Genomic DNA, 27,824 nt, shown 5'->3' on the forward strand with positions numbered 1-27,824 from the left:
AGACAATTCAGACAGTTTCATAAAAACAACAGGCTATGTGGTGGACATGTTAGTGAATAAGTAATATTATTTAGGCTTAAATATTTTTTACAAATGAAAGATCACAAAAGATGTTGATTCAAAAATTTTTAGTGGTACACATGACTCTAATATACTTCAATAATACAAATGTGGGATGGTGAATAGTGAGCCTTTTCAGTTTTTATGGTAACTCATCTCTTACAAACAAAAATATGAGTCCAGAAAATTTAATAATAATAAAGTAGTTTTTTTTATCCACTCACTCAAAATAGTTACTAAAACAGATACAGATTCCAAGTTACAAAATAATACAAGTAAAAAAGTAAATTAATAAAAAGTATTTAACATGTTAAAAATATACAGATATTCTATTCATTATAAGACAAAATCTTTTGCAATATAAAACTACTGTAACATTAAATTTTATGGATAAAGTGAGCTTATCTCACACATGAAAATAATTATGAAACTAAATCTTGTGTTACATTAATGAAAAACCAACTTAAAAACTGAATAACTACATCTCTTATGATGAGGTCAAAAAATTAAAAAAAAGGCTTGTAACATTTTTAACAGTGAAATAATATAGGTATGCCACAATTCATATAATAAAAAAATCAAATTTAGTACTACAGTTACCTTAAGCAATTTAAGTTTTTCTTGTTATTTATAACATCAAAACTGAGTTTTTGGTTAAACTCAACAATGCAGAAATGTGCATGCTGTGTCACTAAAGTGAGTTTATTTGTACTATACACAATGAAACAAAACAACCTAAAAATAGAAACAGTGTTACAGTATTCAGAAATTCCTAATTCCATAAAATAAATCAAAGTAATATTATACGCATATATTCATTTTACATTTTATTACCAACTTAATCAATATTATTTAAATACTTACTCTCGGGACCATGGTCAAAGTTTCGATCAAAATTATCTCTCTCAATAGGTTGTCTGGGAAGTAATCTGTCTCGTTTTATATCCTCTAATGGTAAATGCTCAGACAGTTTTAAAGTCTCCTGGGTAATTCCACCTAAATTAATAAAATACATATTGCTTTTATTCTATACAATAAAGACAGTTTGTATAAAACATGAATATGTCTGGATTAGATTTTCTTTAATAATTTGTAACATTAGTGGCTAGTTAATTATCAGCTTTACTATCAGTCTGCAGATAATATTGACTGGAAATAAATCAAACATTTTAATAACAATTTATTACCAAAATAGTTATTAATACAATTTAATTAGGACTGAAAAGAAGAAAAAGGTTTTTATGCATTTGAACTAAAACTGATTAAACTACTGGATATCTACAAAATTTATTTTTGATGTACTACTTATAACTGCTAACAAAAACGTTAGGCCATTATTTCCCATTCATGTGTTATTAGATTCTGTGTGTGTAAGTGTGTGTGTGTAAGTGTGTGTTCGGCATTGTTCTAATAGAAATAAAACAAAGTTATGTTCATACCAACATGGCCAGGGTAGAAAACTCTATACAATGCTGAAGGTTTAAAGATGGAAGTAGTCAATACAAATTAATTTTGTAGAGATATTTTACGGAAAAATAAAGTTATATCATGTTATTAGTATAGATTAAACAGAAGAGGAAACTACAATATCTAACTTTAATCACAGAAATCGTACAAAAACATATGCCCATAAGTCCTCGTAGGTGGTCTTATTTTAACATTCTGAAAAATGTGATTAACACACTAATTTTAGAACATCAGTTGTCATTAAATAAATGAAAAAAACATTCTGTTTCAAAATATCGGACTTTGACTCCCATGTAATACTGGGTGAAGTTCTTTTGTAATTTTACTAGCTGTTGCCAATATATAATATTCTACACAAATTATCTCAAGCTTCATTTTCTTTTCTTTTTTTTTACACATATACAGTTAGTTTAAACTGAACAAGAATTCCATGTTGGTAACCTTGTTATGAATTCCTTTTAAAAGAATAAGAGAGGAATAGAATCACAAACTTGGCTATATGGTGGCAATGTGATTCTACAATAACAACATATATCTAATCTTTCTTGCTTGCAGTTCAGGAAAACTGATGAATATGCCCTTGCACTGAGAACATAACTTTGTTTAAACAAATAATCAAACACCTACACTTGGTTTAATTGCTTCATTTGACTAAAGCTGAAGAACTGGGACTCTCTTTCAGTACTACTTCAAGACTCAAGAACAAAATGTTATAGCAGAGGGCAACTATCAAGTCTTTAAAACAAGATCCAAGTTTCATCTTCTTACTAGTTGATAAAAGCAGCCAAACTATGTTTTATTAACCTTGTGTTTAGGTGTGGGTGGGTGGATAGGGATCAAAGTGCACAATACACCCTTTTACAGAGTTACAGTCAAAATTCATTTAACTTTCTTGTCACTGTATATCAATAAACGATACATCAAAATGTAGTTTATTATTCAGATTTTAATATTATGTAAAGTTTAATGTTTTATTTTCAAAATAAAATATTCAATAAATTCTTAGTCTTCACTTTCATATATCATGACACTTCTTCACTCTAACTTACTTATTTTACCCATATTAATCTCCTAAGCCAACCATAAATTACACATTTATACCATAAATATTCTAAGCTGCAATATAAATTTCTAGCCTATCAGCTTCTTGTTTTATAAGACATAACCAATGAGGTGATACCCACATGCCAAGCTCCTCCTACCACACCCTGTCTTTGAAAGAATGTCATTAATTCTCTCTGACATTCACTGTTAGTTTATTTATAATCACCAGAAAGAGATGATTTTAATTTACTGAATTTTTACAATGCTAGGACTGTTCAACCAAAACCTAGTTATAGCTTAAGACAGGATGCCAGATAAATTGCTGAAATTCCAAGACATTCTATTTTTTTGTTGTGACAATACTTTATATTCTACACTGCATATTTCAATTTGAAAAAAATGTTACACACTACTAACTATAGGCAAAGATTCATCAATATATTGAGTGTAAAAACTAATATGTAAATACTAGTTGTTGTTTTTCTCTTTTTGTATGTATTATATTTAAAGCAAACATCATGAAGCTAAAAACCAGGATAATGGATGCTATATCCACTGTAACTGTGGGCATATTTCAGCAAATATAGACAGAAAATGAATACTGACAAGACATGCTGAGAACCACTAATGATGCACATGTAGATGTCTAATCAAATGTCAATAAAATCTGCTTTAGTTGGCCCTGCACGATGTAGGAAACTGTATGGTTGTATTTATTTAATTATTAAATTTAAAAATAGAATATATACTTTTTGACCACCCTGAATTAATGTTCTATCTTTGGTTATTAACAGTTGTCATGTTATTAAATGTTTATTACTTCTTCAGACTGTTTAATTTGATATTGCACATTCATTAAAATTAAGATACCATTGTGATTAAAACAAGAAGCCTTTCAGCAAGAAGTGTGTTAAAAGTAAAATCTGTATGACATCCAAAAATTGAAAACAGTGTATTTTGTATATGCCTTGAAGATGAAAATGCATGATTATCAGTTAATTATGTTTTCTACTATCATCATAAAATACATTTTCTTGAAACTAGTTGATGTTATTTTTTCCTGAAAGATGACCACACCTCTACTGATTCCAGATATTTCCTGAATAAGATTGGGAGGTCTGCTAGAAGGGATGTTACTGACTGACGGAGCTGTTGATGAATTATCAGCCAACATATAAACAGCTGATCCATTTGCTAGACTGCAGTGATATTCACCTGTGAAAAAAGTGATGTTTTTTATATATACAAAGGTATTTTAGTTAGATTGAGGTTTTGACTTATCCAAGAAAGCACACAAGTCATTACTGAATTAATAATTTCAAATGTGGCTTAGCCAAAACAAAAAGTTAATGTGTTGTTACATAAATATTATTAGAGAATATATTTTTGTTTTCCTGAAAGTACATATTATTAAATAATGAAAACTAAAGAAATGTATTATCTTTAAAGTTATAACTAAAGCAGTATATTTAGAGGCTAAGTACGAAAATGATAAATATGGCCAAATTAAAAATCATACATCAAATAAAGCAATGAAAGCCATATTTCGATTTTGCAAATAATTTATTAAGCATGACTGACTTCCTACATATCAAGATTACTTTATTTATTTAATTTTTGTTTAGCCCACACTGGTTTCTAGTGACACCTTTCACGTTAAATGCTGGCTTTGTTAGCTCCAACAATGTCTGTCTGCTACAGACTCTTGCCTTTATGCCATGCAATTATTATAACCAAAGTACACCCTGACATTTTTTCTTATTATGCTAAATTCTAATGGACATGTTGGGAAATGGTTCCTGAAAAACCTGAATCTAAGCTACATTAACTGTCATGTCACATCTAGTCAGCATTGTACAAAGTGAATGGAAATTGACAGACAGTACGTCAATACACTCTATCAAAAACATTTGTTTTTTCTTATAAAAATAATTAAAGTGTCATATTATTATATATGTTCATGTTTTTGCATTTGACTGTTTATACATTTTCTGGTATTTTATTTCAAATGCTGCTGCCTTTAAATAATTTTTAATTACCTGAACCAAAAGTCGAAAATCTTGCACCTAAAGTGGCTAAAGTTATTTCATTCAAAATGCAGAACAGTAGTTTTAAGATGTAGATCCAATGTATAGAATAATGTCAGATATAGAGGACAAAATAAGAAATTTAAAAGCAGACAATTATTGGAAGTAATGTTTGTAAGTTGAAGTTGAGGTTAGGAAGATTTCTAGAATGTTTCAATAGAGATATAAATAACAGCAACCAGATAAGAGAAATGAGAACAGGAAGAAAGCCAAAAGTAAAGCTGAGTGAAAAGTTATAGTTAGAGAAAAGTTAAACAACATAAAGTAAACCACTGTAGGAATGAATAGCCTGACAACTGATATGTTAAAGTGGAATTAACAGTTTTCTGACATTTTAGGAGAATAATTTGTCTTGTAAAATGGTGTTTTAAAGCAATTGAAACTGCCTGTGTGGACTTTGACAGAAAGCAAAAGATTTTTTTGGAAGTAGGCCTAAATATGAAAAAGCAGATGAGTATTATAAGTTCAGGATAGAACTGTGATGAGTCTTGAGACATAAAGAATATATAAAAGACTAGAAGTATATCTGAAGAAGGTCCACGATTATTTAACGTACAATGTTTGAAAGTTAATGTCAAGATAAATGATTATACTTTAGTTTCAAAATCAGTAGAATAAAAGTTTAGTTCACCAATGCAAAGGATACACATACTTACCAATATACACTAGCTTATGTTTTCCATCTTTAACTAGTAATACATTCCATTCATATTCTAAATCTTCATTGTCACAATCAAAACAAAAGGCCTGGAACACAATTTTCTCATCTACTGAAACTTCTTTTTTCTGACACTGGTTACATATAACACCAACACTGAGAGTAAAAAAAAGCAAAACCAAATATTAGAACAATCATAAAATAAATATACATCAGTCACTGACATAATAACTGAGATATTTTTTTACTGAAATCTATAGTTGTTCTAAAATCCATATTTAGAGCTTTGCTTCAGAGGAGTCAAAGTCTAGCATTTCTTATGCTCGTTATAGCAGATTAAGAATTATACATATAAAATGATTTGCTCAGCAGTTTTATTTTTGGACACAAACATTATTTTATCAGTTTTCCATTAAATGGTATCTTATTTTAAACTTTAGCAAAGAAAAACATCCTTGACAGAGCCATTCCTCTGAATAAGGTTGGTCAATAATAAATAGATTATAGAGTACTGATGCTACAGTGTTATCAAGCTGTTACCAATAAGTGGTACACAATAATTATGAAAGAGTTTGATTTCTTTTTTTAGAACTGAACATGAATTCACAGCCAAACCTAAAAACCCCAAAATACTTATACTTTATTATTTCATAAGCATATACATAAATACATGATAATTGTGTGCATATGAAAGGAATAGTTTTTATTTAAAAGATTAAATAAGCATGCAAATTAAAGATTTTTAAGTATATTATAAATGGTCAGCAAAATGCAATGCAAAATAAAGTGATACTTGAATTAAATCTTTATTAGGGGCAGAACAAATATCTAATATAACAGTAAGAAGTATAAACTATAAAGAAGGATGAAAATGATATATCAATACTGTGGAAATATTAATAAACTGTGCAGATAAAATCATATGCATGTGATGTTTTGTGTCAAAAAAAAGATAAATAACCTAACTACTGATAAGGCTTTAAAAGAACCATGGGCAAACCAAATATAACAGACCCTTATCAAGTCTAATAAACCAAGATATTAAACCTAATTATTGTTTAATGTAGAACTACCAATAAACCTAAAATAAACACTTACGAAGCCTAACTGAACAATATGTAACAAAGAGTATCACTAAGCCTTGAAAGAAAAACATTTTTGAAGATTCAGAATATGCAATACTGGAAAAAATTTGTGTGGACACTGGCTCAAAAGTTTCACACAAACCAAATGAACAGGAAAGAAAAAAAATTTGTGAAATTAATGATTAATATAACAATAAGATGAATTAAAGGTAATCCTAGAATAACAAAGACCATAATATGCCTAAGTGAATGATATAGAAGAAAAATATGACTACAACTAATGGCTAACCTAAACCAGACTATGAGTATTAACTAATCTAATTAAACGTATGTTATGGAATGTAAATAATAACAGCAATATTAACAATAAAAGTAAATAAAACCACATCAGTGTAGTGTCTTATCTTTCAAAAGTCAGAGAATTGTATTGCATGTGGTTCCTCAAACATGAGGTGAGGCCTAAAGAAAGAGTTTACAGAACAATCAATCTGTCAACAAATTAAAGCTGAAAAACTTTCCCATGAGTAGCATGACCAGAAGCCTGTGTAAATGCCCTAATAGAACATAACCTCTGAAGAAATAATGGAAAATTAATAACGAAACTCAACTGTGTTGGCAGAAGCAATAATTTTTTTATTTATAATGACGTAACAAGTTCCAAAACTGGGTAAAAATACAAAATAATTCCACATCAGAATAGCTCAACAGTTTACAAATATCACTACTGTATCATAAAGAGCAAACTTTTTGAGAAACATGACAAAGATGTGAAAAAATATGTAAATAAAACACTTGAAGAGAGAACAAAGTAAATGCTAAAACACAAGTACAGCTAAACTCAAAGTGACAATTCAGTAGAATTGAACAGAGGGAGTCACAGGTGTCAAGAGAGTATGCTGCACTTTTATTAGTAGAGGGTTGTCACATAATGATTTGCATGAGAGATGCATTAGAATCAGAGAGTTCCAAATCAGAGGTTGATTGATTGATTGATTTAGTGTTTTATGGCACAAAGCAGTGAGGCTATCTGCGCCAGACATTTGGTAAAAATGTAAAATAAAAAAAAATAAATAAAAAAATAAATGTAGTAATAGACATAAATGGAAATGAAGGTAAAACAAAAAGTATAAAACTAATGTTGACACCTAGTCTACAATGTTAAGATAGAAGGCAGAGTATAAGAATTTGTAAGGTATTTACTCTAGCAAAAAGGTAATGATCATAACCTGCCAGGAAGACTAACAGGTAAGTTCAAGTACCACCGTCAGTCACCTGAAGGTGGTCTTTCCAGTCCTGGTCCCGGGGTATGTGTCATAGCAACCAGTATCAAAATGTAAAAGAATAGAAGTTTTAAAAGATACATAGCAAAATTGTAACAATGAGTAGCCAAATGTCCAGTGAAAAGATAAAGTCAAGTAAATGGAGTAAAATTTGTAAAAGTAAATGAAGGTAAAAACAAAACAGCAATTAAAACAGAAAATGGTGTAAAAACCAATGGTGACATCCAGTCTTCAAAGTTGTAAAATATTTACTCTAGCAAAATGTTAATGATCACAACCCACCAGGAAGACTAACAGGTAAGTTCAAGAACCACCGTCAATCACCTGAAGTTGGCCTTTCCAGTCCTGGTTCCGGGTTATGTGTCATAGCAGCTATTATCAAAATGTAAAAGAATAAAAGTTTTAAAAGACACTCCGCAAAATCATAATAATGAGTAGCCAAATGTCCAGTAAAAAGATAAAACTCAAGTAAATGGAGTAAAATTTGTAAAAGTAATTGAAGATAAAAGCAAAACGGCAATTAAAACAGAAAATGGCATAAAAACCAATGTTGACATCCAGTCAACAAAGTTGTAAAGAACTACCTGTAGCAGAATGGTAATGATCGTAACCCGCCAGGAAGACTAACAGGTAAGTATAAAAACCACCGTCAGTCACCTGAAGTTGGTCTTTCCAGTCCTGGTTCCAGGTTATGAGTCAATATGGCCAGTACTAAAAGTAAAGTAGTAAAAGTGTGAAATGATATGCAGCAAAAGTATAATAACAACTCGCCAGGACGACTAACGAGCAGTTCAAACGGATAGTTCAAACAGTAGCGTTAGTCACCTGAAGTTGGTCTTTCCAGTCCTGGTGTCGAGTTATTTAATGTTCTGACCATTGTCCAATGTCAAATTAAATGAGAGAGATTAAAACTGTAAAAAAGGAACCACAATTAAAAAGGTGTAATGAATAAATATGCAACACTTAAATGAGATTAAAAAGATTAATGGCCATTAAAGAATTAAAAACATTATCAAGGTGGACAGAGTCACCATCACCAATAACTCTGTTCAATGTTACAGACTGACCCTGGGAAAAAATATGTTTAAAATATTGCCATCATTGAGAATTGTAACAATGGCAAGAAAGTAAAACGTGGCTGATAGTGATTTGAGTGTTACACAAACTACACATTGGTGCATCAGTTCCAGATAAAAGAAAATGATGAGTTAAAAAACTGTGACCAATGCATAGCCTAGTGAGAAAAACTTCCTCCTTCCGAACTTTACGGAAGCAAGATGGCCAAAATCCAATTTTGGGTTTGATTTGAAAAAGTTTGTTGTCACATTGCTCACTCCAAGTGGACTGCCAGCTGGCACGGAGCCGAGCCTCGAAGACAACACCATAGTCCATGTACGGAATAGGCATAGGAGTGATGGTGCTGAAGCAGACATATTTAGCTGCCATGTCTGCAAGCTCGTTCCCGCGAATACCAACATGGCCTGGTATCCAGAAAACTGGATTGAAGTAGCTGCTAATGAGAAATGGGCCAGTCGGTTTCGAATATCAGTGAGAATAGGATGTGAGCTAACGTGTAGCGATTCCAAGGCAAGTATAGAACTAGGCGAATCAGTATAAATAGTGCAGTTGGAGTACTGCTCAGCTGCAATATGATCCAGGGCAAGAGATATGGCATACAGTTCAGCAGTGAACACAGAAGCTGTAGAAGGGATTCTGTGCACAACTACTGACCCATAGCAAACCATAGCAGAGCCCACTGAATTACCTGATTTGGAACCATCTGTATAAATGGGAACTGAATGATTGTTTGAAAGATATTCATTGAATAAAAGACGGTACTTCCAATCTGGAGTATCTGCCTTTTTTAGGTGACTGAAAGAAAGGTCACATTTGGGGGCTGTAATAAGCCATGGTGGGATGGGCCGACCTGTGGAATCTGCAATGTTATCCAAGGACAGACCCAATTCATCCAATTGCGCCCAGATGCGAAGGCCAAACGGAGCAATGAAAGATAGTCTGTTCTGAAAAAGTACTGCCCACCGAGGAAGGAAAACACATTTCCAGGTGGGATGCTTTGGTAAGGAATGAAGTTTCGAAGTATATTGTAAAGATAGTTGCAAACGGCAAAGGTGTAGAGAAGGTTCATGAGATTCAATGTACATACTTTGAACTGGAGAGGTACCGAAAGCCCCAGTGCAGAGTCGAAGTCCTTGGTGATGAATGGGGACCAGCATCTTTAAGGCCGAGGGTCTGGCAGAGCCATAGACCATTGATCCATAATAGAGTTTCCATCTAATAAGAGCACGATATACCTTTAACATTGAACAGCGATCTGCCCCCCAACTGGTAGAAGAGAGAACACGGAGGATGTTCAGTGCTCTTGTGCATTTGACCAAGCTGCTTTAAATGTGGTATAAAGGTCAGTTTACGATCAAAGATAAGCCCCAAGAACTTGGTCTCCGGGACCACTGGCAGCAAAACTTCACCGATATGAAGTTCAGGATCAAGGTGAATACCCCGTTGACGGCAAAAGTGCATGCATACAGTTTTGCAGAGAGAAATTAAAGCCGTTCGCCAGAGTCCACTTCCGTACACAATTGAGGGGGGTTTGTAGTTGCCGCTCAATATATCTCATGTTTGATGACTGACATGAGATGTGAAAGTCGTCGACATACAGCTTGTTCGCAACAGTGAGAGGGAGTTGTTCAGTGATGGCATTTATCTTTATACTGAAGAGTGTAACACTCAATACACAGCCTTGAGGGACTCCAAGTTCCTGTACAAAAGAACGGGAAAGTGTCTAACCCACACGAACTTGGAATCTCCTGTCCATTAAAATTTTTTTAATAAACATGGGTAGATGGCCACGTAACCCATATGTATGGAGGTCTCGCAAAACGCCATACCTCCATGTTGTATCGTAAGCCTTCTCTATGTCAAAGAATATTGATACAAGATGTTGGCAGTTGAGAAAGGCTTCTCTGATAGATGTTTCAAGACGAATTAGGTGGTCTGTGGTGGAGTGCTGTTGACGGAACCCACACTGGGTGGGCAAGAGGAGGTTGTTTGATTCAAGGAACCAAACAAGACGAGCATTAACCATCCTTTCTAATGTCTTACAGAGACAGCTCGTCAAAGCAATTGGACGGTAGTTTGAAGGAATCTTGGGATCTTTCCCTGGCTTAGAGAAACGTAAAATAATAGCCTGGCACCAGGCATCAGGAAAAACATTCTTCTGCCAGATCCGGTTGAAAACAATCAGAAGGACATCAAGAGAAGCAGGAGATAGATGGTGCAGCATGTCGTAATGAATATCATCAGGTCCAACAGACGTACTGGCAGACCGATGAAGGGCCATTTTTAGTTCCACCAGGGTAAAGGGACAATTATAGTCAAAGAAACAGTCAGTTTGAAAGGAAAGAGGTGATCTCTCTGCCCGAGTCTTGATAGCCAGGAAGGTGGAGGAACAAGCAAAAGTGCTAGATACCTGGCAAAAGCTTTCACCTAGAGTGTTAGTGATGTTCCAAACATCAGTCACCTCCTGACCATCAGAGAGTAAGATCGAGAGGGGGACAGAATTGTAGTGCCCATTAACCTTTCGAATCCTGTCCCATATGATCTTGGAACTGGTGGTAGAAGATATGCTGGTTGTGAACTTAATCCAAGATTCCTACTGGCTTTGACGTCTTACCCACCTAGCATGTGCACGGGCCCGTTGAAAAGCAACCCGGTTTGAAACTGTGGGATATCTACGAAAACTATCTCAGGCTCGCTTTTGAGCCTTCCGTGCTAAGTGGCAAGCAGGATTCCACCACGGACGAGGATATCGTGGAAAACGTGTAGAGGTTTTAGAAATACACTGAGCAGCTGCATGTGTAATACATTCAGTTACCGCTGCTACACAGTCGTCTATTGATGGCTGATTTACGATGACAGGATCAAGTTCTGCGAGAGCAGTGAAAGTGGACCAGTCTGCCTGATCCAGCTTCCACCGGGCACGCGGGTAGGGTGGCATCGACCACGCCAGTCTCTCTCAAAAGGATCGGAAAATGATCACTGCCTAGTGGATTACTGTCAACCCTCCATGAAAAATGGGAGAATAATGAAGGGGAGCAAACTGAGAGATCAATAGCGATAAAGGACTGACTAGGTGCATGAAAGTAAGTGGAAGAACCAGTATTAAAAAGAGAAAGATTGTGATCAGAGAGCATCCGCTCTACAGATTGGCCCCTCCCATCAATAATAGCACTTCCCCAGGAGGGATGATGTCCAGTAAAATCCCCTAGGATTAGAAATGGAGATGGCAACTGTTCAACGAGAGCATCAAGATCTGATTGATCATATGTCTCTCCAGGGGACAGGTACAGAGAACAAACAGTGATGGTATTACCCAAGGAAACACGGATGGCTACAGCCTCCAAGGGTGTGTTAAGTGACAAAGACAGGGTGGGCACGTGTTGATCAACCAACAGTGCCACCCCTCCATGTACTTGACTATCACACAACCTGTCATTTCTGTACAGAGAAAACTGCCGAATGGAGACAGTATCAGTAGTTTTGAGAAATGTTTCTTGTAAAGAAAGACAAACAGGATGGTAGGAAGCAATCAGCGTTTTGATATCATCCAGATTAGAACGTAAACCTCGACAGTTCCATTGTATCAAGGTGGCCATTTTTAAGAACGGGTAGGTGAAGTGGCTGGAGAACCCTTCGGTTTACGACCACGTCTTTTTTCTTTACTGTCTTTAGTTGGAGGAGGTCTATCAACCTCCATGGATCCTGCTCTGGGTCAGGTGGGCAGGTTTTTGTTATTGGAAGGGGAATCCAGTGACTGAGGGGACTTGAACGAATAATTGTTTTGTCTCTTGTGGTGGGAGAAAAGATGTATCAGAAGAAATGCCTGTATTTGAAACTGAAGGACGTGGATCTTGAGGTTTGTTGGAAGGAACAGAGATGGGTGTGGAAGTCGATTCATCAACCTTTTTAACCACGGAGGTCAAAAGGCTTTTCATTTGTTTTGAAAACGATTCTCTTGGAGGCACAGAGAGATCTGTCTGCACTCCCACTGTAGTTGTGGAATGAAGTGCAGCAGCATATGTCGAGATGGAGTTGTGGACAGCAATTTCCGAGCCTCAGGATAACTAATGTTATGCGTCGTTTTCAAACACTGTACCTCTTTTTCCTCCAACCATTTTGGGCAAGAATGAAAGTAAGAGGGGTGAGAACCATTGCAGTTTACACAATGTGGGTTCATGCCACAGTCATAGGCATCGTGGTCCTTGCCTCCACAATGAGCACATGTCAGGGAACCACGACAAGATGTCTTTGAGTGGCCGAATCTCTGACATTGGAAACGTCGAAGAGGGTTTGGTATGTATGGCGAACCCTGCAAATGAGATAACCTGCCTTGATAGTGGCAGGTGCACGTGGTGAAGTAAATGTTAAAATGAGGGTATTTGTTGGCAGTGTAACTCCATCTTTGTGAGTGGAGTTGAGCCTCACTGCAGAAACTCCTTGAGTGGAGAGACCAGCGAGAATCTCTGACTCGGGAACGTTCTTCAAATCCCTTTCAACAATAACTCCTCATGAAGAATTCAAGGTAGCATGGGGTGTAACCTCAATAGGTATATTCCCAATTGCCTTTGAATTCAAGAGGAGTTCACTGTGTTGGGATGTGGATGTTTCAACCAATATGTCACCAGATCGAAGTTTCTTTACTGACTTTGGAGAGCCAGCAAGTCCCTCTAGTCCCTTTTGAATAAAAAAGGGGACATTTGCCATAAAGGTTTTCGAAGAGAATGTAATATAATAAAATGAGGTACGTGTGTTACTGATGTTGAAGATTGCTGTTCTGAGTATTCAAGACGTGGTTGCTTACCCATTGACTATTTTTTTACAATTTTATTTAAATTTTTTGGAGGATCCATAGGAAAAAGAAAAAGTTTCGGTACCCACTGACCCCACCCACCATGGAGCCCTACAAGGGGATGCACTACAAAGTCATGCAAGGACAATGCAGCAACGCCAGGGTTTCGTGAGTACTATACCCAAACACCAGCATCAGGCACAATGTCCACAACACCCGTTGAGAACTTCCAACGCTGGTACTTGGTTGACTCTAGCCCAAGTGGACCAGCCGATTGACCCAAGGGGGCCACCCAAAGGCCGCCCGTCTACAGGAATTCGAGGCCAAAGTGGTGTGTTAGGGTTGGACTCCTCAACCACCAGGATCCTCTCCTCCCTTTCACGGGTCGCCACGCACGGCAAACACGTGGATGGATGTTTAGATCCCAGAGAAAGTAACCAGATAGAACAGAACCTACATACAGGAATCCACACCGAGGGGGCCAAATGAGAGGAGATAAAACGCTTGTGGCATTTATAAAAAATTTACTTGCATATAGAGGGCACCACTGAATGAGAATAGATATTAATGTGAGAGGAGATAACTTGCCATATCAGAATTCTTTTCTTTGTTATTAAAAGTTCCTGACTGTACACAAATTAGAAATACAAACTACAGAAACTGACAAGACAGAATATAAAATTTGAGACTAACTTCTTGGTCTGCTGATATATCAACTACTGATGTATCAATATATCTGTCAAAGCCTCCAGTGAAGTATCCCATCTTACCACACCATTCAAAGCAGTTATTTAAACCATGTGGTCTTACATGTTGGACATGTTTATATCCAAGAGAATTAGCATTTTTATCTCTACAAAAGTGTTATTACAGTTATTTTTTTTTTGCAGGTATAGCAGACTGTTGGCCTTAGGTTTTGTTGTGCGATCATTATCGTTTAGCTCTGAGCAGCTAACAAAGTTTTAATTTATCCATTTATAACCAAGTTGGAAAATGAGTCAAATCAAAGTAGTTTCAGGACATTTTATTCCATTCTTGTAATATGGTTAATGTTTAAAAAACATACTTTTATCTAAACAACTAACTTAGTGAAAAAAATTAAATTAATGTGCAACAACCTTGATAGCAAAAGGACAAAGTCCAGAGATTTGTGCTAAATTCTTGGATTTTTTTGTATGCAAGTTTATTTATTATATCTGCATGTATTAACAAAAGTAACTAAAGTGTAAACCCTAGGAATTTATTTGGCAGGTAGAAACGTAGATAAAATTTTCAAAGTAACAAATTAACTGAAGCTTACTTGTGCCAGTACTCAGATTTCTTGTTTACACGAAGCTGTACCAGAAATAATATTACACTGTGATTTATCACTTTCATGCAGAGAAAGGCTCAAAACAGGACAACAATATAAAGAAACAAAATGAAAAATAAGCAGACATAAAATTATAAGAATTTGTTTGGATAAAAATATATAACTATGTTAAAATATGTATAGTCGTTCTACAAGAAAAAAAGTATTTATTTTACTTCAGCATTTTTACTTTTAATTTCACCGTATAATGATTCTGTTAATGTTGGGATAAAGAAAATAACAGATAAAAAAATTTGTGATTTGCATTTACGAGATTCTTCTAAGGTTACGCAAATGAAGTACAAAGAGAAGGATTTTTATTCTTAGCATAAAAATAACTTTGCACCAAGACAGTTTAACAAGAAAGTTATTAGATAAACAGAAATATTAACAGAGGTCCTAACTAACAAAAATACAACCTTAATTTTGCATCTTCAGATAGTGAAATAACTTGTGAAGACTGGCTTTCATACTGTCCAGTGTTTACATCCAGCTCAATGAAAACATCATTTACACGAAATCGTAAGCTTGAAGTTGGAAATGTCAAAACACTGGAACTGTTGGTTCTTGTAAAATCAGATTTCTCATCTTTAAAACACACTGTTTGTTGAGAGTTCAAGGCTGTACAAGTCCATTTGTAGCTAAATTATATGAAAACAAAATCAACTACTACAAAGAAAGCTATTTGTAGAAGAAATACACTTGATTTATTTAAAGAATGTTCACGACAAAATTTTCAAATTATAACTTTATAAAGTTTTTTTTTTCTACATTAAAAATTCAGTCTTAAAACTTTTATGAAAGTTTATAAAACTGAAACACTGTAAAAACTGACAATGCATTCTTAAAGTATTATTTAAAAGTCAGGAGTGTCTAATAAAAATTATATTTGACATCATTTTCTTCAGACTTAGGTTAATGACACTTGTTTGTTCAATAATTTATAGATACTTCTATTAAAGAGATAAAAAAAATTATATGTTATAACTTGTACAAAAGTAACATCACAAAACTATATATTGAACAGAAATTACTGGCATACCTTATATCCTTTTTATCTTCCACTACATTACTCATGGAACTATTGACATTCACTATATCATTATGTTTATTAACTTGACGCCATATTCCACCTCTCAACAGCACGACTGGTGATCCACTAATTATACTGACTGATGTTTGTGCTTTAGAATAAAGTATTGTACCATTTACTGAGACCTGTTGGTGAATGAAAAACAATTATTAATAAATACACTGTGGTAGTTTGAATTGTTACAAAGTATCTTACTAGGATTATCTTTTTAGCTCTGTTCAGAACAGGTTCAGAGTTATATCCTGCACACAGAAATAAAGTACCACAGCTTTATAAGTTGATGGGTTCTCTAAACTTAGAATATTGTATAAGATCAATAAAACAATTTATCTTCAAGACAAATCTTCCAATGTTTCTGACTGACAGACTTAAGAACAAATGAGTAATTCAATATACCATGAAACTGAAGAAATAATTCTTATGACCCAGCTTGACACAGCTAATTATTTCTGGTTATACCCTTTCCCTCAAAAGGTGTAAAAAAATTGAAAACTTACTTTCAATGTTACAGTATGTTCTCCAACTGGCAAAGTCCCTGGTAAAAGATACAGAGTTCTCTCATGAAGACGCTGAGTTTCACTAATATCGTATGGAAAACTGCCGTTTCCTGTAATCTGAAGTATGGACCAATCGTACAAAATAGAAGTGTGGATTTCACAAAACACATCAATTTCTATTTCCACAATGATGTCTTCTGTCAACAGAAACTGTGAAAAATTTTATCACATTTTACTAACATTTTTTAGGACACCTAGTCTTTCAAACTATATTTTTTCTTCTTTTTTACAGTATCATAATTAATCAGATTGTTATATCAGAATTTTTCATGACAATAAGGTATACAGCAGATTACGAAACAAGATAACAGAGAAAATTCTATATATTAGCATATAAAATTGAACTTAGGTTAAAAAAAAATAAATGTTTGGTGAATGCTATAATAATTTAATACACATGACTATACTTTACTCTACACTGAATCCATACAATAATTTAATACACATGACTATACTTTACTCTACACTGAATCCATACAATAATTTAATACACATGACTATACTTTACTCTACACTGAATCCATACAATAATTTAATACACATGACTATACTTTACTCTACACTGAATCCATACAATAATTCAACACATATGAATATATTTTATTATACATTGAATTTCTATGAAAAGAATTTCATAAAATACAATAATGTTTGTTGGTACAAGAAATTGAACATCTAAATACATGACAGTTACAAAACAGTATAAAAAGTTAATAATTCAAGAATCCATGAGAATTTGTTAGAAATAAATTGGGAAGTCAGAATAGAATATATTAGGTATTTACTGATAGAAACTAAATGCCTTCAAAAGACAATTTAGTACTGTTAGGTGTATTTTTGATTTCTCTCTATAAGGAACAGTTGAAATATTTCATATTTTATTCACCTGACTCTGGTCCACAATTTGACGAAGTGTAATTTCACATTCTTCTTTCAGAACGAAAATGTTTTCTGAAGTGTTTCCTTGGCTGATAGTGTTCCATGCTTTCAACTTCACTTGGTATTCACCAACACTGTTATGTTAAAAGCATTCTATAGTATTTCAGAGATACACAGATATTTTCATACACTGTGAGAACACAACAGACAAGTAAATATGTATGGCCTTAATGACAAAGTAACTATTAATACAGAATATAAGAACTTTTAATTTTACTGAATACTGTATCCTATAAAGTGAAACAACCATCTTACAATTTTACTGTTTTTACTTTGCATGTCTGTTTGCTTGTACCCAATGATATTTTGCCAATATAAACATTATTTATCAAAATAAATTAAACAAAAGTAATAAAATAATCTTAGAAATGAAATGTATAAATAATAATAAATAAACCTGCAGGTGTCTGTGTTTGTAGCAAAATTTAGGCATCACAGACATTACTTCCAGAGTTTTGACTTAATATTATCAAAAATAACAAACATATTTTTTTCTTTTTTCACATGTATACTGGTTACATGATGTACACATGGAAACCATTGTACATAAAAGTAAACTATAACAAAAAGTTGCAAGAAAAGACTATTTGAAAATAAAAACAAACTTACTTTGCATACGTGTGGTTTACAGATGTGCTACGTGTCGTGACAGTTGCAGTTCCGTCCCCAAATGACCATTCAAACGTCAAATCAGAACCAAACCAAAATAAAGCCATAAATTCTATCTCCTGACCAAAACGTATTTTATTACTTGATTTTATTCTAAGGTTCTGAACTTTATTCAACACGTGGATCTTTATAGTTGATGATGAGGCATTGCTTATGTGGTTTTTAGCCAATACTGTTACTGCATAGCTGAAAGAAGTTACAAAAAAAAACAACTTAGTATTCTGTTCTCTTAGGTAAAAAAATAACCAAATAATGAAACATCCAGAATTAACCAAGGTATTGTAAAACAGTTTACACAACATATGAAATCTAAGCATCTTTTTCACTTTTTTTAAATATCTACCTGCCATGATGTTTATATTAGGTTTAGAGGACAGGCACCAATATATTTTCTAATTAATTTCTTTATTTTTTACAGACTGTAAAACAAATGCCTTATCTACAAACATCATAGAGAAAACAAATTACATCAAAACTTTCTACTCTTTTAATTTGATACATCCTTCCAAATTAAGCCATATTCTGAGGAAAACAGTCACCTAGCAGTAACAAATAATTAAAATTTCAGACATATGACAAAATAATTTATGACGTACGACATTTCCTAAGATCAATCTAGTGTATGAAATTAAATATATACCAAATATTTTATCTCTATTTCCTTCTCTCTGGAAATTAAATATTCCTTCTCAGTAAATACAAATAGATGAGCAGAGGATAAGCCAACTTCTACTGTACCCACAGAAAACGTTTTTAGTTAAATATTCTAATTTAATAGAAACTGCATGTTCATCTCAAATTGTTAATATAAAAGGCTAAACTTATCACACACAAATACACATCAGCTGAAATTTATTACTATTAAAATAATCACTACTACAAAGGATTAAAAACTAAGAAAGATGTCTTAAGAACTGAATGATACTACTGCCATGTTAATGTTTATGAACAATAGATAAGTGTAAGCATGTTTCTTCCTAACATGAAATATTATACTTTATATCAAATCTCAAATCCCTAAAATGAAAAATAATTTAGTATTGAATGTAAATGAAAAATCATTTAACATGTGTTTGTGATAAATATCCTGGTGTGAATATAATAAAATAAACAGAGTTCACTTTTATTGTTGAAAATTACATCATCTTGAAAGTTCCAACAGCTGCTATTTGATTTAAACAGAAGTTGTTTAATGTGTTTACTTAATGAAGGTCAAAAACTGATGGCTAAGCAATATTTTATTCTATTTTGGTTTTGGCAATTTTCCTGTGTTTATTATAATCTATCATCCACATATAATCTTTATGAAATACCTAAATATATATATTCAGATTTCTTACAGTTTTTCTATAAATCTGGTAAGGGAAGTCCCCCCCCCAATTTGTTGTTTGTTGTTGAGTACAAAGATACACAAAGAGCTACTTGTGCTCTGCCCACTATGGGTATCGAAACCTGGTTTCTATCAGCTAAGTCCACAGACAACCCACAATGCCATTGGATGGCTTTTATGTAATTACCAAAATATCTTTTTCACAGATTCTATCAGGTCTTTAAAGAAATACCAAAATGTCAAAACGAGATTTACTAGTCACTGCATTAGGTTATTTATGCATGTTGACAATTTGGAAGGACTAGGATATGTAAAATGTGCATCACACCATTCAGGCGAGTTTTGAGAATGATGATATGTACATGCATAAGTGATTGAAAGCATGGTTAATGTTAGCTTTAATTTTTCATACTGATTTAATATATTTTTTACACATCTGTTTCCCATATTCAAGGTTCCCAGGGGAGTATCCCCAGTCTCACTGCCCTCTCAGTGAGCCTATACATCATGAGAACTTGACAACTGTTGGCAGATCTCAAGTAGTAATTGATAGATATTTCATTGGTTTCCAGACATGTAAATGAATGAGCATGACAGTGTTGTACCAAACAAAAAGACTAAAGAGGGCTTATTATAAGGTTGTAGCCAACACGTTCAATGGATGTGGTGTAGTTCTGTGAAGTGTCTGCATGTTAAAGTTCACACTAATACCTTAAATGTACATGTTTCATAACGTTGTGATTTGGGTCAGCAGACTAATGTGTTTGTTCAACAGGATAGCATAATTAATTATCCTACTAAAAAAAGTATACACAACCCACATCTAGTTTTAAAGCACCAATATCTCAGAATGACCTATCAAATGTTAATTCTATATAATATCTACGAGATCAACTGGAAAGCTAGCAACAAAGGTTAAGACAAACCACAAATTTCCAGTAACCCTCAACTGGTCAAGCATTTGAAACCAACATGAAAAACTACAAAAGATGCTTGTTGAAGCCTTAAACATAGCAAGCCTCGAAATACATCAGAAGCTACGATGTTAACCAAAGTAATCAGTAAGATGCTTCTCCCTCTATGACAACATGTCTCGCACATCAATGCACTCCTTCCGCACTGATTTAATGAGTAAAATGTTCTTCTACAAATTGCTTATTACTAACACTTAAATAAAAGCTCGGTGAAACGAGGAGAGACTCACCTGCCAACATTCTCATATGTATGGTTAAACACCGATGTTTCCGTTCTTAAACTTAAATCAGAATCTCCAAGATACCACAGAAAATGAGTGTATTTATTATTAGGTACTACTGTGGCTCTGAGCATCACTTTCTCTTTTGCAGGAATGTTTACTTCTCCTTCACAAACAAATCCACCCTTTGCATCCCTAACGCAAAGCTCCACATCTGCAGGAAGAAATAAACAATTATTACCAGAACCACTACATGTCATTTTCCCCTTGAAATCAGAAGTGGACATTTTTATTGAGGGAACAATAAAACTAAAGCCTAGACTAGTACAAGAGCAGTTAGAATTTAACCTTATGTGCAAGAGTGGGGGTCAAAGTGCACATGAAATGACCTTGTGCAGAGTGTCATTCAATGTAGTATTAAAAATGTGAAGAAATACCTTTTACTTTACCATACCTTGATGATTTTGCAACAGTTCATGTTCAGAGTAGAGAAAATCCTGTATGCTGAAAAGAAATAGAAATTAGGAGAATGAAATGAGGGTGTTCCAGCCTTCAATGTCCCACATCTTTATCAACCCTTCACTGCCTGCAAACAGTTGTGGGAAAGTGACTGCTCTTCAAAATAAGGAAGAAAAACAAATAAAAATTAAATTAAAAAAAAAAGGTATTACCACTTGGAGGTAAATTTGTTAAAGAAACTTACCTTCTGAGGTTAGTAGCATTCCAGCTCCCACTATGGTGGTAAGGCACTAATTAGTAGCCCAGTAGATAAATTATACTAGTATGAAGTATCCCAAACAGTTATCTAAACTAACTAGTATAACTCCCAACCCCCACCCACGGGTGTACTGGATTAAGGATTATTCACAGTTGGTGTCTGTAATTCACTGGTGATGAATTTGATGATAAATGACAGCATGCACTCTGCTTGTTTTAAAATAATATATACAAAATAAGCTAAAAGTATGTACAAAAATCCTTTACACTATATATTGTAGTTGTATTTTAAATACTATACAGTTCTCTTCTTCTTGTCAAGAGTCAACTTAAGCCAATTCAATTGCTTTAGAATTCAACCAAAAAGCCAAGCTATTTTTCTCTTAGACAATCTTTGTGTATGGTTCACTAACTTTTTCTTCTCTCTCTTTATTTTTATCACAACAGTACTGCTGTATTATACATGTACACTGCCTTGTGAGTTACTGCAATTGTATCCTGTATTCTAATACTCATTTGCTTTCTCATATTAAATGTCTGTTTTTCACATAGAGGTCCACTTCCAAATAATAGTTTGTTTTTTGTTAAGTCCACACATGTAGGTTCAATTGCTTTAGAACACCTTTGAGTGAGGCAAATCAGTCACCTAAAATGTTAGAAAATTGTTAATCTCACTTTAACATACCAAATATCATGCTATTTTCTCCCATGATGATTAATTTTACATTTTCTAACTTTTCTCTGACTGAAACTCTCTTTCACTTGGCTTTATTTTTGGCTCTCTTTCTGTTTTTTCATCTGGTTGCCACTATTGATATTTCTCATTGAGGCATTCTAGAAATATCTATAGCTTACGAATACAACTTCCGATAATCACCTGCTTTTAAATATCTTAAGAAACAACTAAATAATCATGAAATATTCACTTACAAAATAAATTAGTAATACCTAAACCAAAATAATTTTTATATGTAACACTTACTACCTTTTATTTGTTATAATAGTAACAGATTAGGATGCTTAACTAGAAATACTTGGGATTATCAGTCCTAGGATTACCAATGAAGGAAATGCATGTAAGCATGACTGAAGGGTATGAAAACCTCAAAGAAAGCCAATATCTGCAAAAGAGAGAGAACTTCTTGAGTTAAAAGAGAAGATAATTAACTGCTTTATATATCAGAGACATGATAGAGAAGGTAGGCTTAACTGAGGTGAATAATTAACTGCTTTATATATCACAGACATGATAGAGAAGGTAGGCTTAACTGAGGTGAATAATTAACTGCTTTATACATCACAGACATGATAGAGAAGGTAGGCTTAACTGAGGTGAATAATTAACTGCTTTATATATCAGAGACATGATAGAGAAGGTAGGCTTAACTGAGGTGAATAATTAACTGCTTTATATATCACAGACATGATAGAGAAGGTAGGCTTAACTGAGGTGAATAATTAACTGCTTTATACATCACAGACATGATAGAGAAGGTAGGCTTAACTGAGGTGAATAATTAACTGCTTTATATATCAGAGACATGATAGAGAAGGTAGGCTTAACTGAGGTGAATAATTAACTGCTTTATATATCAGAGACATGATAGAGAAGGTAGGCTTAACTGAGGTGAATAATTAACTGCTTTATATATCACAGACATGATAGAGAAGGTAGGCTTAACTGAGGTGAATAATTAACTGCTTTATATATCAGAGACATGATAGAGAAGGTAGGCTTAACTGAGGTGAATAATTAACTGCTTTATATATCAGAGACATGATAGAGAAGGTAGGCCTAACTGAGGTGAATAATTAACTGCTTTATATATCAGAGACATGATAGAGAAGGTAGGCCTAACTGAGGTGAATAATTAACTGCTTTATATATCAGAGACATGATAGAGAAGGTAGGCTTAACTGAGGTGAATAATTAACTGCTTTATATATCAGAGACATGATAGAGAAGGTAGGCCTAACTGAGGTGAATAATTAACTGCTTTATATATCAGAGACATGATAGAGAAGGTAGGCCTAACTGAGGTGAATAATTAACTGCTTTATATATCAGAGACATGATAGAGAAGGTAGGCTTAACTGAGGTGAGAATAGAAGAAAACTTCCAGGCAATCTAAGCATGTGGTAGGGAAAAGGATGAGCTTCTTCAATGTGATTAACCAGCCCACATGGGCTGCCTCCCCCAGCAGTAAATGGAGGAAGCTAGAAGGAAAAACTTTATTACCCAAAAAACAAATAAAATGGCTGACCATAGTATTGAAGAACTTCTGCAGGGTTTTTTAAGTTAAAAACTAATTTGATGGAAAAACTATGAAATTATTGTGTTCAACAAAAACTCATAAATCAAAACAAACAATACATGATCAACAGACATTGAATGAAAAAATGGACATGACCTCACTGCTTTTCTACCATTCTCAAGATTAGGAGTGCATTCATTGAAAAGCATTAAACTGTATTTACAATTACACTCTCTTAGCAAACAGCAATTTATGAGTGTAATGAGGTGATTTATTTTTAGAGGAACATGATTACTATTAATAAGAATCATGGATTAAAATTATAGTAATCCACAAATGTCTCTTGTCAATCTGACAAAAATCTCTGGTGTTGAATCTTATTGATTTTAAAACAACTTTTGTCTCTGTACATAGAAAATCAATATAAAGTATTCTTCAATGCTACGGAGTTTAAGGAAGTACAATTTATGTGATAAATATGCTATATGACATTATACAAAGTGATTCCAGGTTATAAGTGAAGTTAAGGAGGGTGATATTATATCACCACTGTTGTTCAATGTTGTTATGGATTAGTTCATAAAGAAAGTTTATCACACAAATGATGGTAGTAAATAGTTAAATAACACTCCTTTGAAAGGTTTAGAATATTCTGATGATGCTTGTTGTGTCATAGCACAAAGAATGACTAAAATAACAGCAGCACTGGCACAAGAGGCTCCTGAGGTTGGCTTAATTATTAACACTGGTAAAGCAAAGATGACAAGTGTAACGAAAAATGATTTGGTTGACATCATTAAGGATGTGGTATCCTTTACATGTATTGATAGTATAGCTAGTGTTATTGGAGATATATACAAGGAAGTAAAGACAGTATTGAGTAAAGCAGTTGTTCTTAAAATATAGAATGGAATATGAAATAATGTTGATTTATCTATTAAGATGAAGCCTAAATTGTAGGAAATTGAATCTAGTCTAAGAAGGTTAAAAAAGATAATGAAGGTCAGATGATTTGATTATATAAACAATGAGAAATTAAGAGAGAATTGGATAAAAATCAATCACTGAAATGATCAAGCTTAGATAGACAATTGGGCTAAGAATGAAGGAGAACAGACTACCAAGACAAACCATGAACTGAAAGCCAGATTGGAAGAAGAAAAAGGAAGACTGAGAAATACATTATGTTAAACAATACAGAGACATGAGAAATAAAGATCTGAAAATAATAGAAGTTGAGGAATGAGTAGAAGACTAAATGCAGTGAAAAACTTTCATAACTGTCCAACAGTCCATCTGAGGCCTGGAAATAACTGGCACTGATATGATAGCCATAAACTAACATTACACACTCAAGGCAAAGTAGACATCCATATACCATGAAACAGTAGATAGTTTCCACAGTCACACACTGCTACAGAAAGTTATTACTTGGAATAAATTTAGTACATGAATTGATCAGATTTAACGAGTTCCACAATCAAACTGAGAAAAATTAAACAATTTTGTAGGTATGATATACATATAAGTTGTGAGTGAGACATATTGTACTTGCATGCTACAATGTCACCAAGAAATTCTGATATCTAAAAGCATTTATTAACAGCAATCTGCAATGAAAGTAATGTTATAAAGACGTGTTGTGAAACTCCAAGGTAATATTCTTGGAGCCGGAGCAAGTGGTCAAAACACATGATCAGCAGAAGACTACAAAAGTATATACTGTTAATTATATATGTAAAAACAGCTGGTATGAGTAGAGAAAGCACTATGTAGAGGAGCAAACAACGTTTCGACCTCCTTCGGTCATTGTCAAACTGCTTTATTGGCTTATCCATACTCTAACAAAGCAGAGCTAAAATTCTAGGAAACAACTTACATAATACAAAGACTAATTTTAAAATTCAATTTTGTATATTTTCACTGAATGTGTACGAACAAGGTCCACTGGAGAAATAAATCGCCAATTTTTAATTTACCACGCGCACCTTCAGAGAAAATGTTGCGTTGTTAGTAAAAAGCACATGTCTGTAGTACATAACAAATCAAATACATTACAAATAAATTTATACTAAAGATATGTCTGTGAATCAACAAGGCCAGTTTGACATGTTATAACACTTTAAAGTGCAAGGTGATATTCATTTAAATAATAAGAATACTTTAACTATTATACAATTTACATATTTGTATTTACATAGCCTTTATTACTCCCTAAATGCATACTTATAGCTTTCCAGTATAACTGTATATCTGGTATTTCCTATACTCTAACATTAGCTGTCACAAAATCAGAAAGGTAAGATAAAATGAGAACTTGATAACTCTGATAAGAAATCCACAATACCATATTAAATGGTACTCTGTACAAAGTTATGTAATGCATACTTTCACCCCAACCATGCACACAGGATTAATAACTCAATCAGTTATGTGACAGTACTTGAAAATGATATGTCAGATAATAATAAAAGAACTGGGCTGTTTAGTTAACCACCTTAAATTCAGTGTTCTTGACAAAACTATTTGGAGGTTGAACATCTTACATAATGTTGATCTTTACCATTTCAAGTCTTTTTAATTTTCAAGTTTTCTAATGGTAGAATGGCTAACAATTATTGTTCAAATGAACGTTCTTTTTCTAATACGTATTAAATACAATATTTACTATACATTAAATATTATTTCATTTCTCAACATTGTTTAGAAATAAAAAAAATAATTACAATAACATATATTATTAAGAATGATTACAATACAGTTTGTCCAGTATAAAGTAACCATTAAATAACACAAAGCTACTATACATCACAAATACTAAGCTCAAATATCCAGTGCAATATAATAATACTCCTGCCCACTTTTTAATCTTAATTTCTGTGGCTTGATTAAATATTTTCTACTAAAATAAAAGATCAAAGTTTCCTACAGGTAAAATGACAAACAAGTACTGTAATTAATAATTCTTTTCAACTTTTTTTTCTAATTATTACTTAAAAGTAATTTTCTAGAATCAGCTGAATATTAATTGACCTATAAATATTCAACCATTGCAAGACAGAATTCAAATTATTATTCTTACTGAAAACTATATTTTATAGAGTTAAAGGCTTACAGCAAAGGATGAAAAATTTGAATTTTGAAATAATTCTCATAAAAATTTCAGAAATACACAAGAATGATCACCTTGCAATTTGTCTAGAACAAAGATTTTTTTAGCAGCCTCTGAATTTTTTTCAAATGTGCCACAACTATCTGTGTTGGGTAGGTGATTTCGAAGAGAGACTCTCACGCTGTACTCACCAGTCATAGGGAAAATGTATCTTACTACTGGGCCTGAAAGAATAGGTACATCAACATAGAGCAATAACAGAATGCACAAAAAGAAATAATTAGTATAATGTATACAAATAGAGGATACATATAATAGTATTGACAAATGGTGAACTTAACAATAATTAGTTATAAGAATAATGAAAATTTTATGTAGAGAATATATGTGTTTCAACAGGATGTTGGTCTATTTTATATAGAATATAACTTAAATAAAATACAAGGGCTATTATCAAATCACTGATATCAAAAACTGTTCTCGAAAAGGAAGAAATCTAACATCCTGGATACTATTAGATTAATTCCATAAAGCATTCCTGTTCAAAACTGTAACACTATTTAAGAGAGTTTCAGTAACTATTATATAAATTATGATTTATTACATAGATGATTTGCAGTACTTAATTCCAGGTGTTTATCTTCAAAATTTCATCAGTTAATATGTTCTAGTTATTAGTCCAGATATTGTTTAAACTCTTATATGAACTTTTTAGAGCTAATTTAGTCAAAAGATTGAGCCATGAGAACAACATTTGAATTAAAGTTTAATTAGTCATTCTGGTCAAAATTATAACATGCATTTTAATATTAAAGAAAATTGTTTTCATTTTGTCAATTAAGCCCCTTTTCATATGAAGCTTCAACAATATCTCTAATATTTAGAATATTATTAATAAACTGTAAATGTGTTGACTTTGTATGTTCCATTAACATAAAGAGAAAATTTCTTATTAACTTTTACATGAATGCTATTAATAAGAACTACAAGTGGATGCTATAAAAATGTGTAATAATAAGTGAACTGCACTATATCTGATAAACACAGTGCCTATAAGGC

At 33.2% G+C, this 27,824-nt stretch overlaps 1 protein-coding gene across 14 annotated transcripts in view; it reads right to left on the reverse strand.

Annotated features, from left to right (window-relative positions):
• The window catches only part of LOC143246519 (polycystin-1-like protein 1), a 352,075-nt gene that overhangs the window by 76,001 nt on the left and 248,250 nt on the right, over positions 1 to 27,824 (reverse strand). For all 14 annotated transcript variants that reach the window (XM_076493355.1, XM_076493361.1, XM_076493363.1 and 11 more), the window contains 10 exons: positions 26,840 to 26,989; positions 20,691 to 20,895; positions 18,097 to 18,342; positions 17,435 to 17,561; positions 16,489 to 16,698; positions 15,941 to 16,116; positions 15,318 to 15,539; positions 5,315 to 5,472; positions 3,649 to 3,786; positions 925 to 1,056 (listed from right to left, as the gene is read on the reverse strand). In XM_076493355.1, the coding sequence (XP_076349470.1) occupies positions 925 to 1,056; positions 3,649 to 3,786; positions 5,315 to 5,472; positions 15,318 to 15,539; positions 15,941 to 16,116; positions 16,489 to 16,698; positions 17,435 to 17,561; positions 18,097 to 18,342; positions 20,691 to 20,895; positions 26,840 to 26,989 (1,764 nt within the window). The remainder of the gene's footprint in view (positions 1 to 924; positions 1,057 to 3,648; positions 3,787 to 5,314; positions 5,473 to 15,317; positions 15,540 to 15,940; positions 16,117 to 16,488; positions 16,699 to 17,434; positions 17,562 to 18,096; positions 18,343 to 20,690; positions 20,896 to 26,839; positions 26,990 to 27,824) is intronic.

This window comes from Tachypleus tridentatus, chromosome 3, assembly GCF_004210375.1.
Source record: "Tachypleus tridentatus isolate NWPU-2018 chromosome 3, ASM421037v1, whole genome shotgun sequence".
NCBI classification, from domain to species: Eukaryota; Metazoa; Arthropoda; class Merostomata; order Xiphosura; family Limulidae; genus Tachypleus; species Tachypleus tridentatus.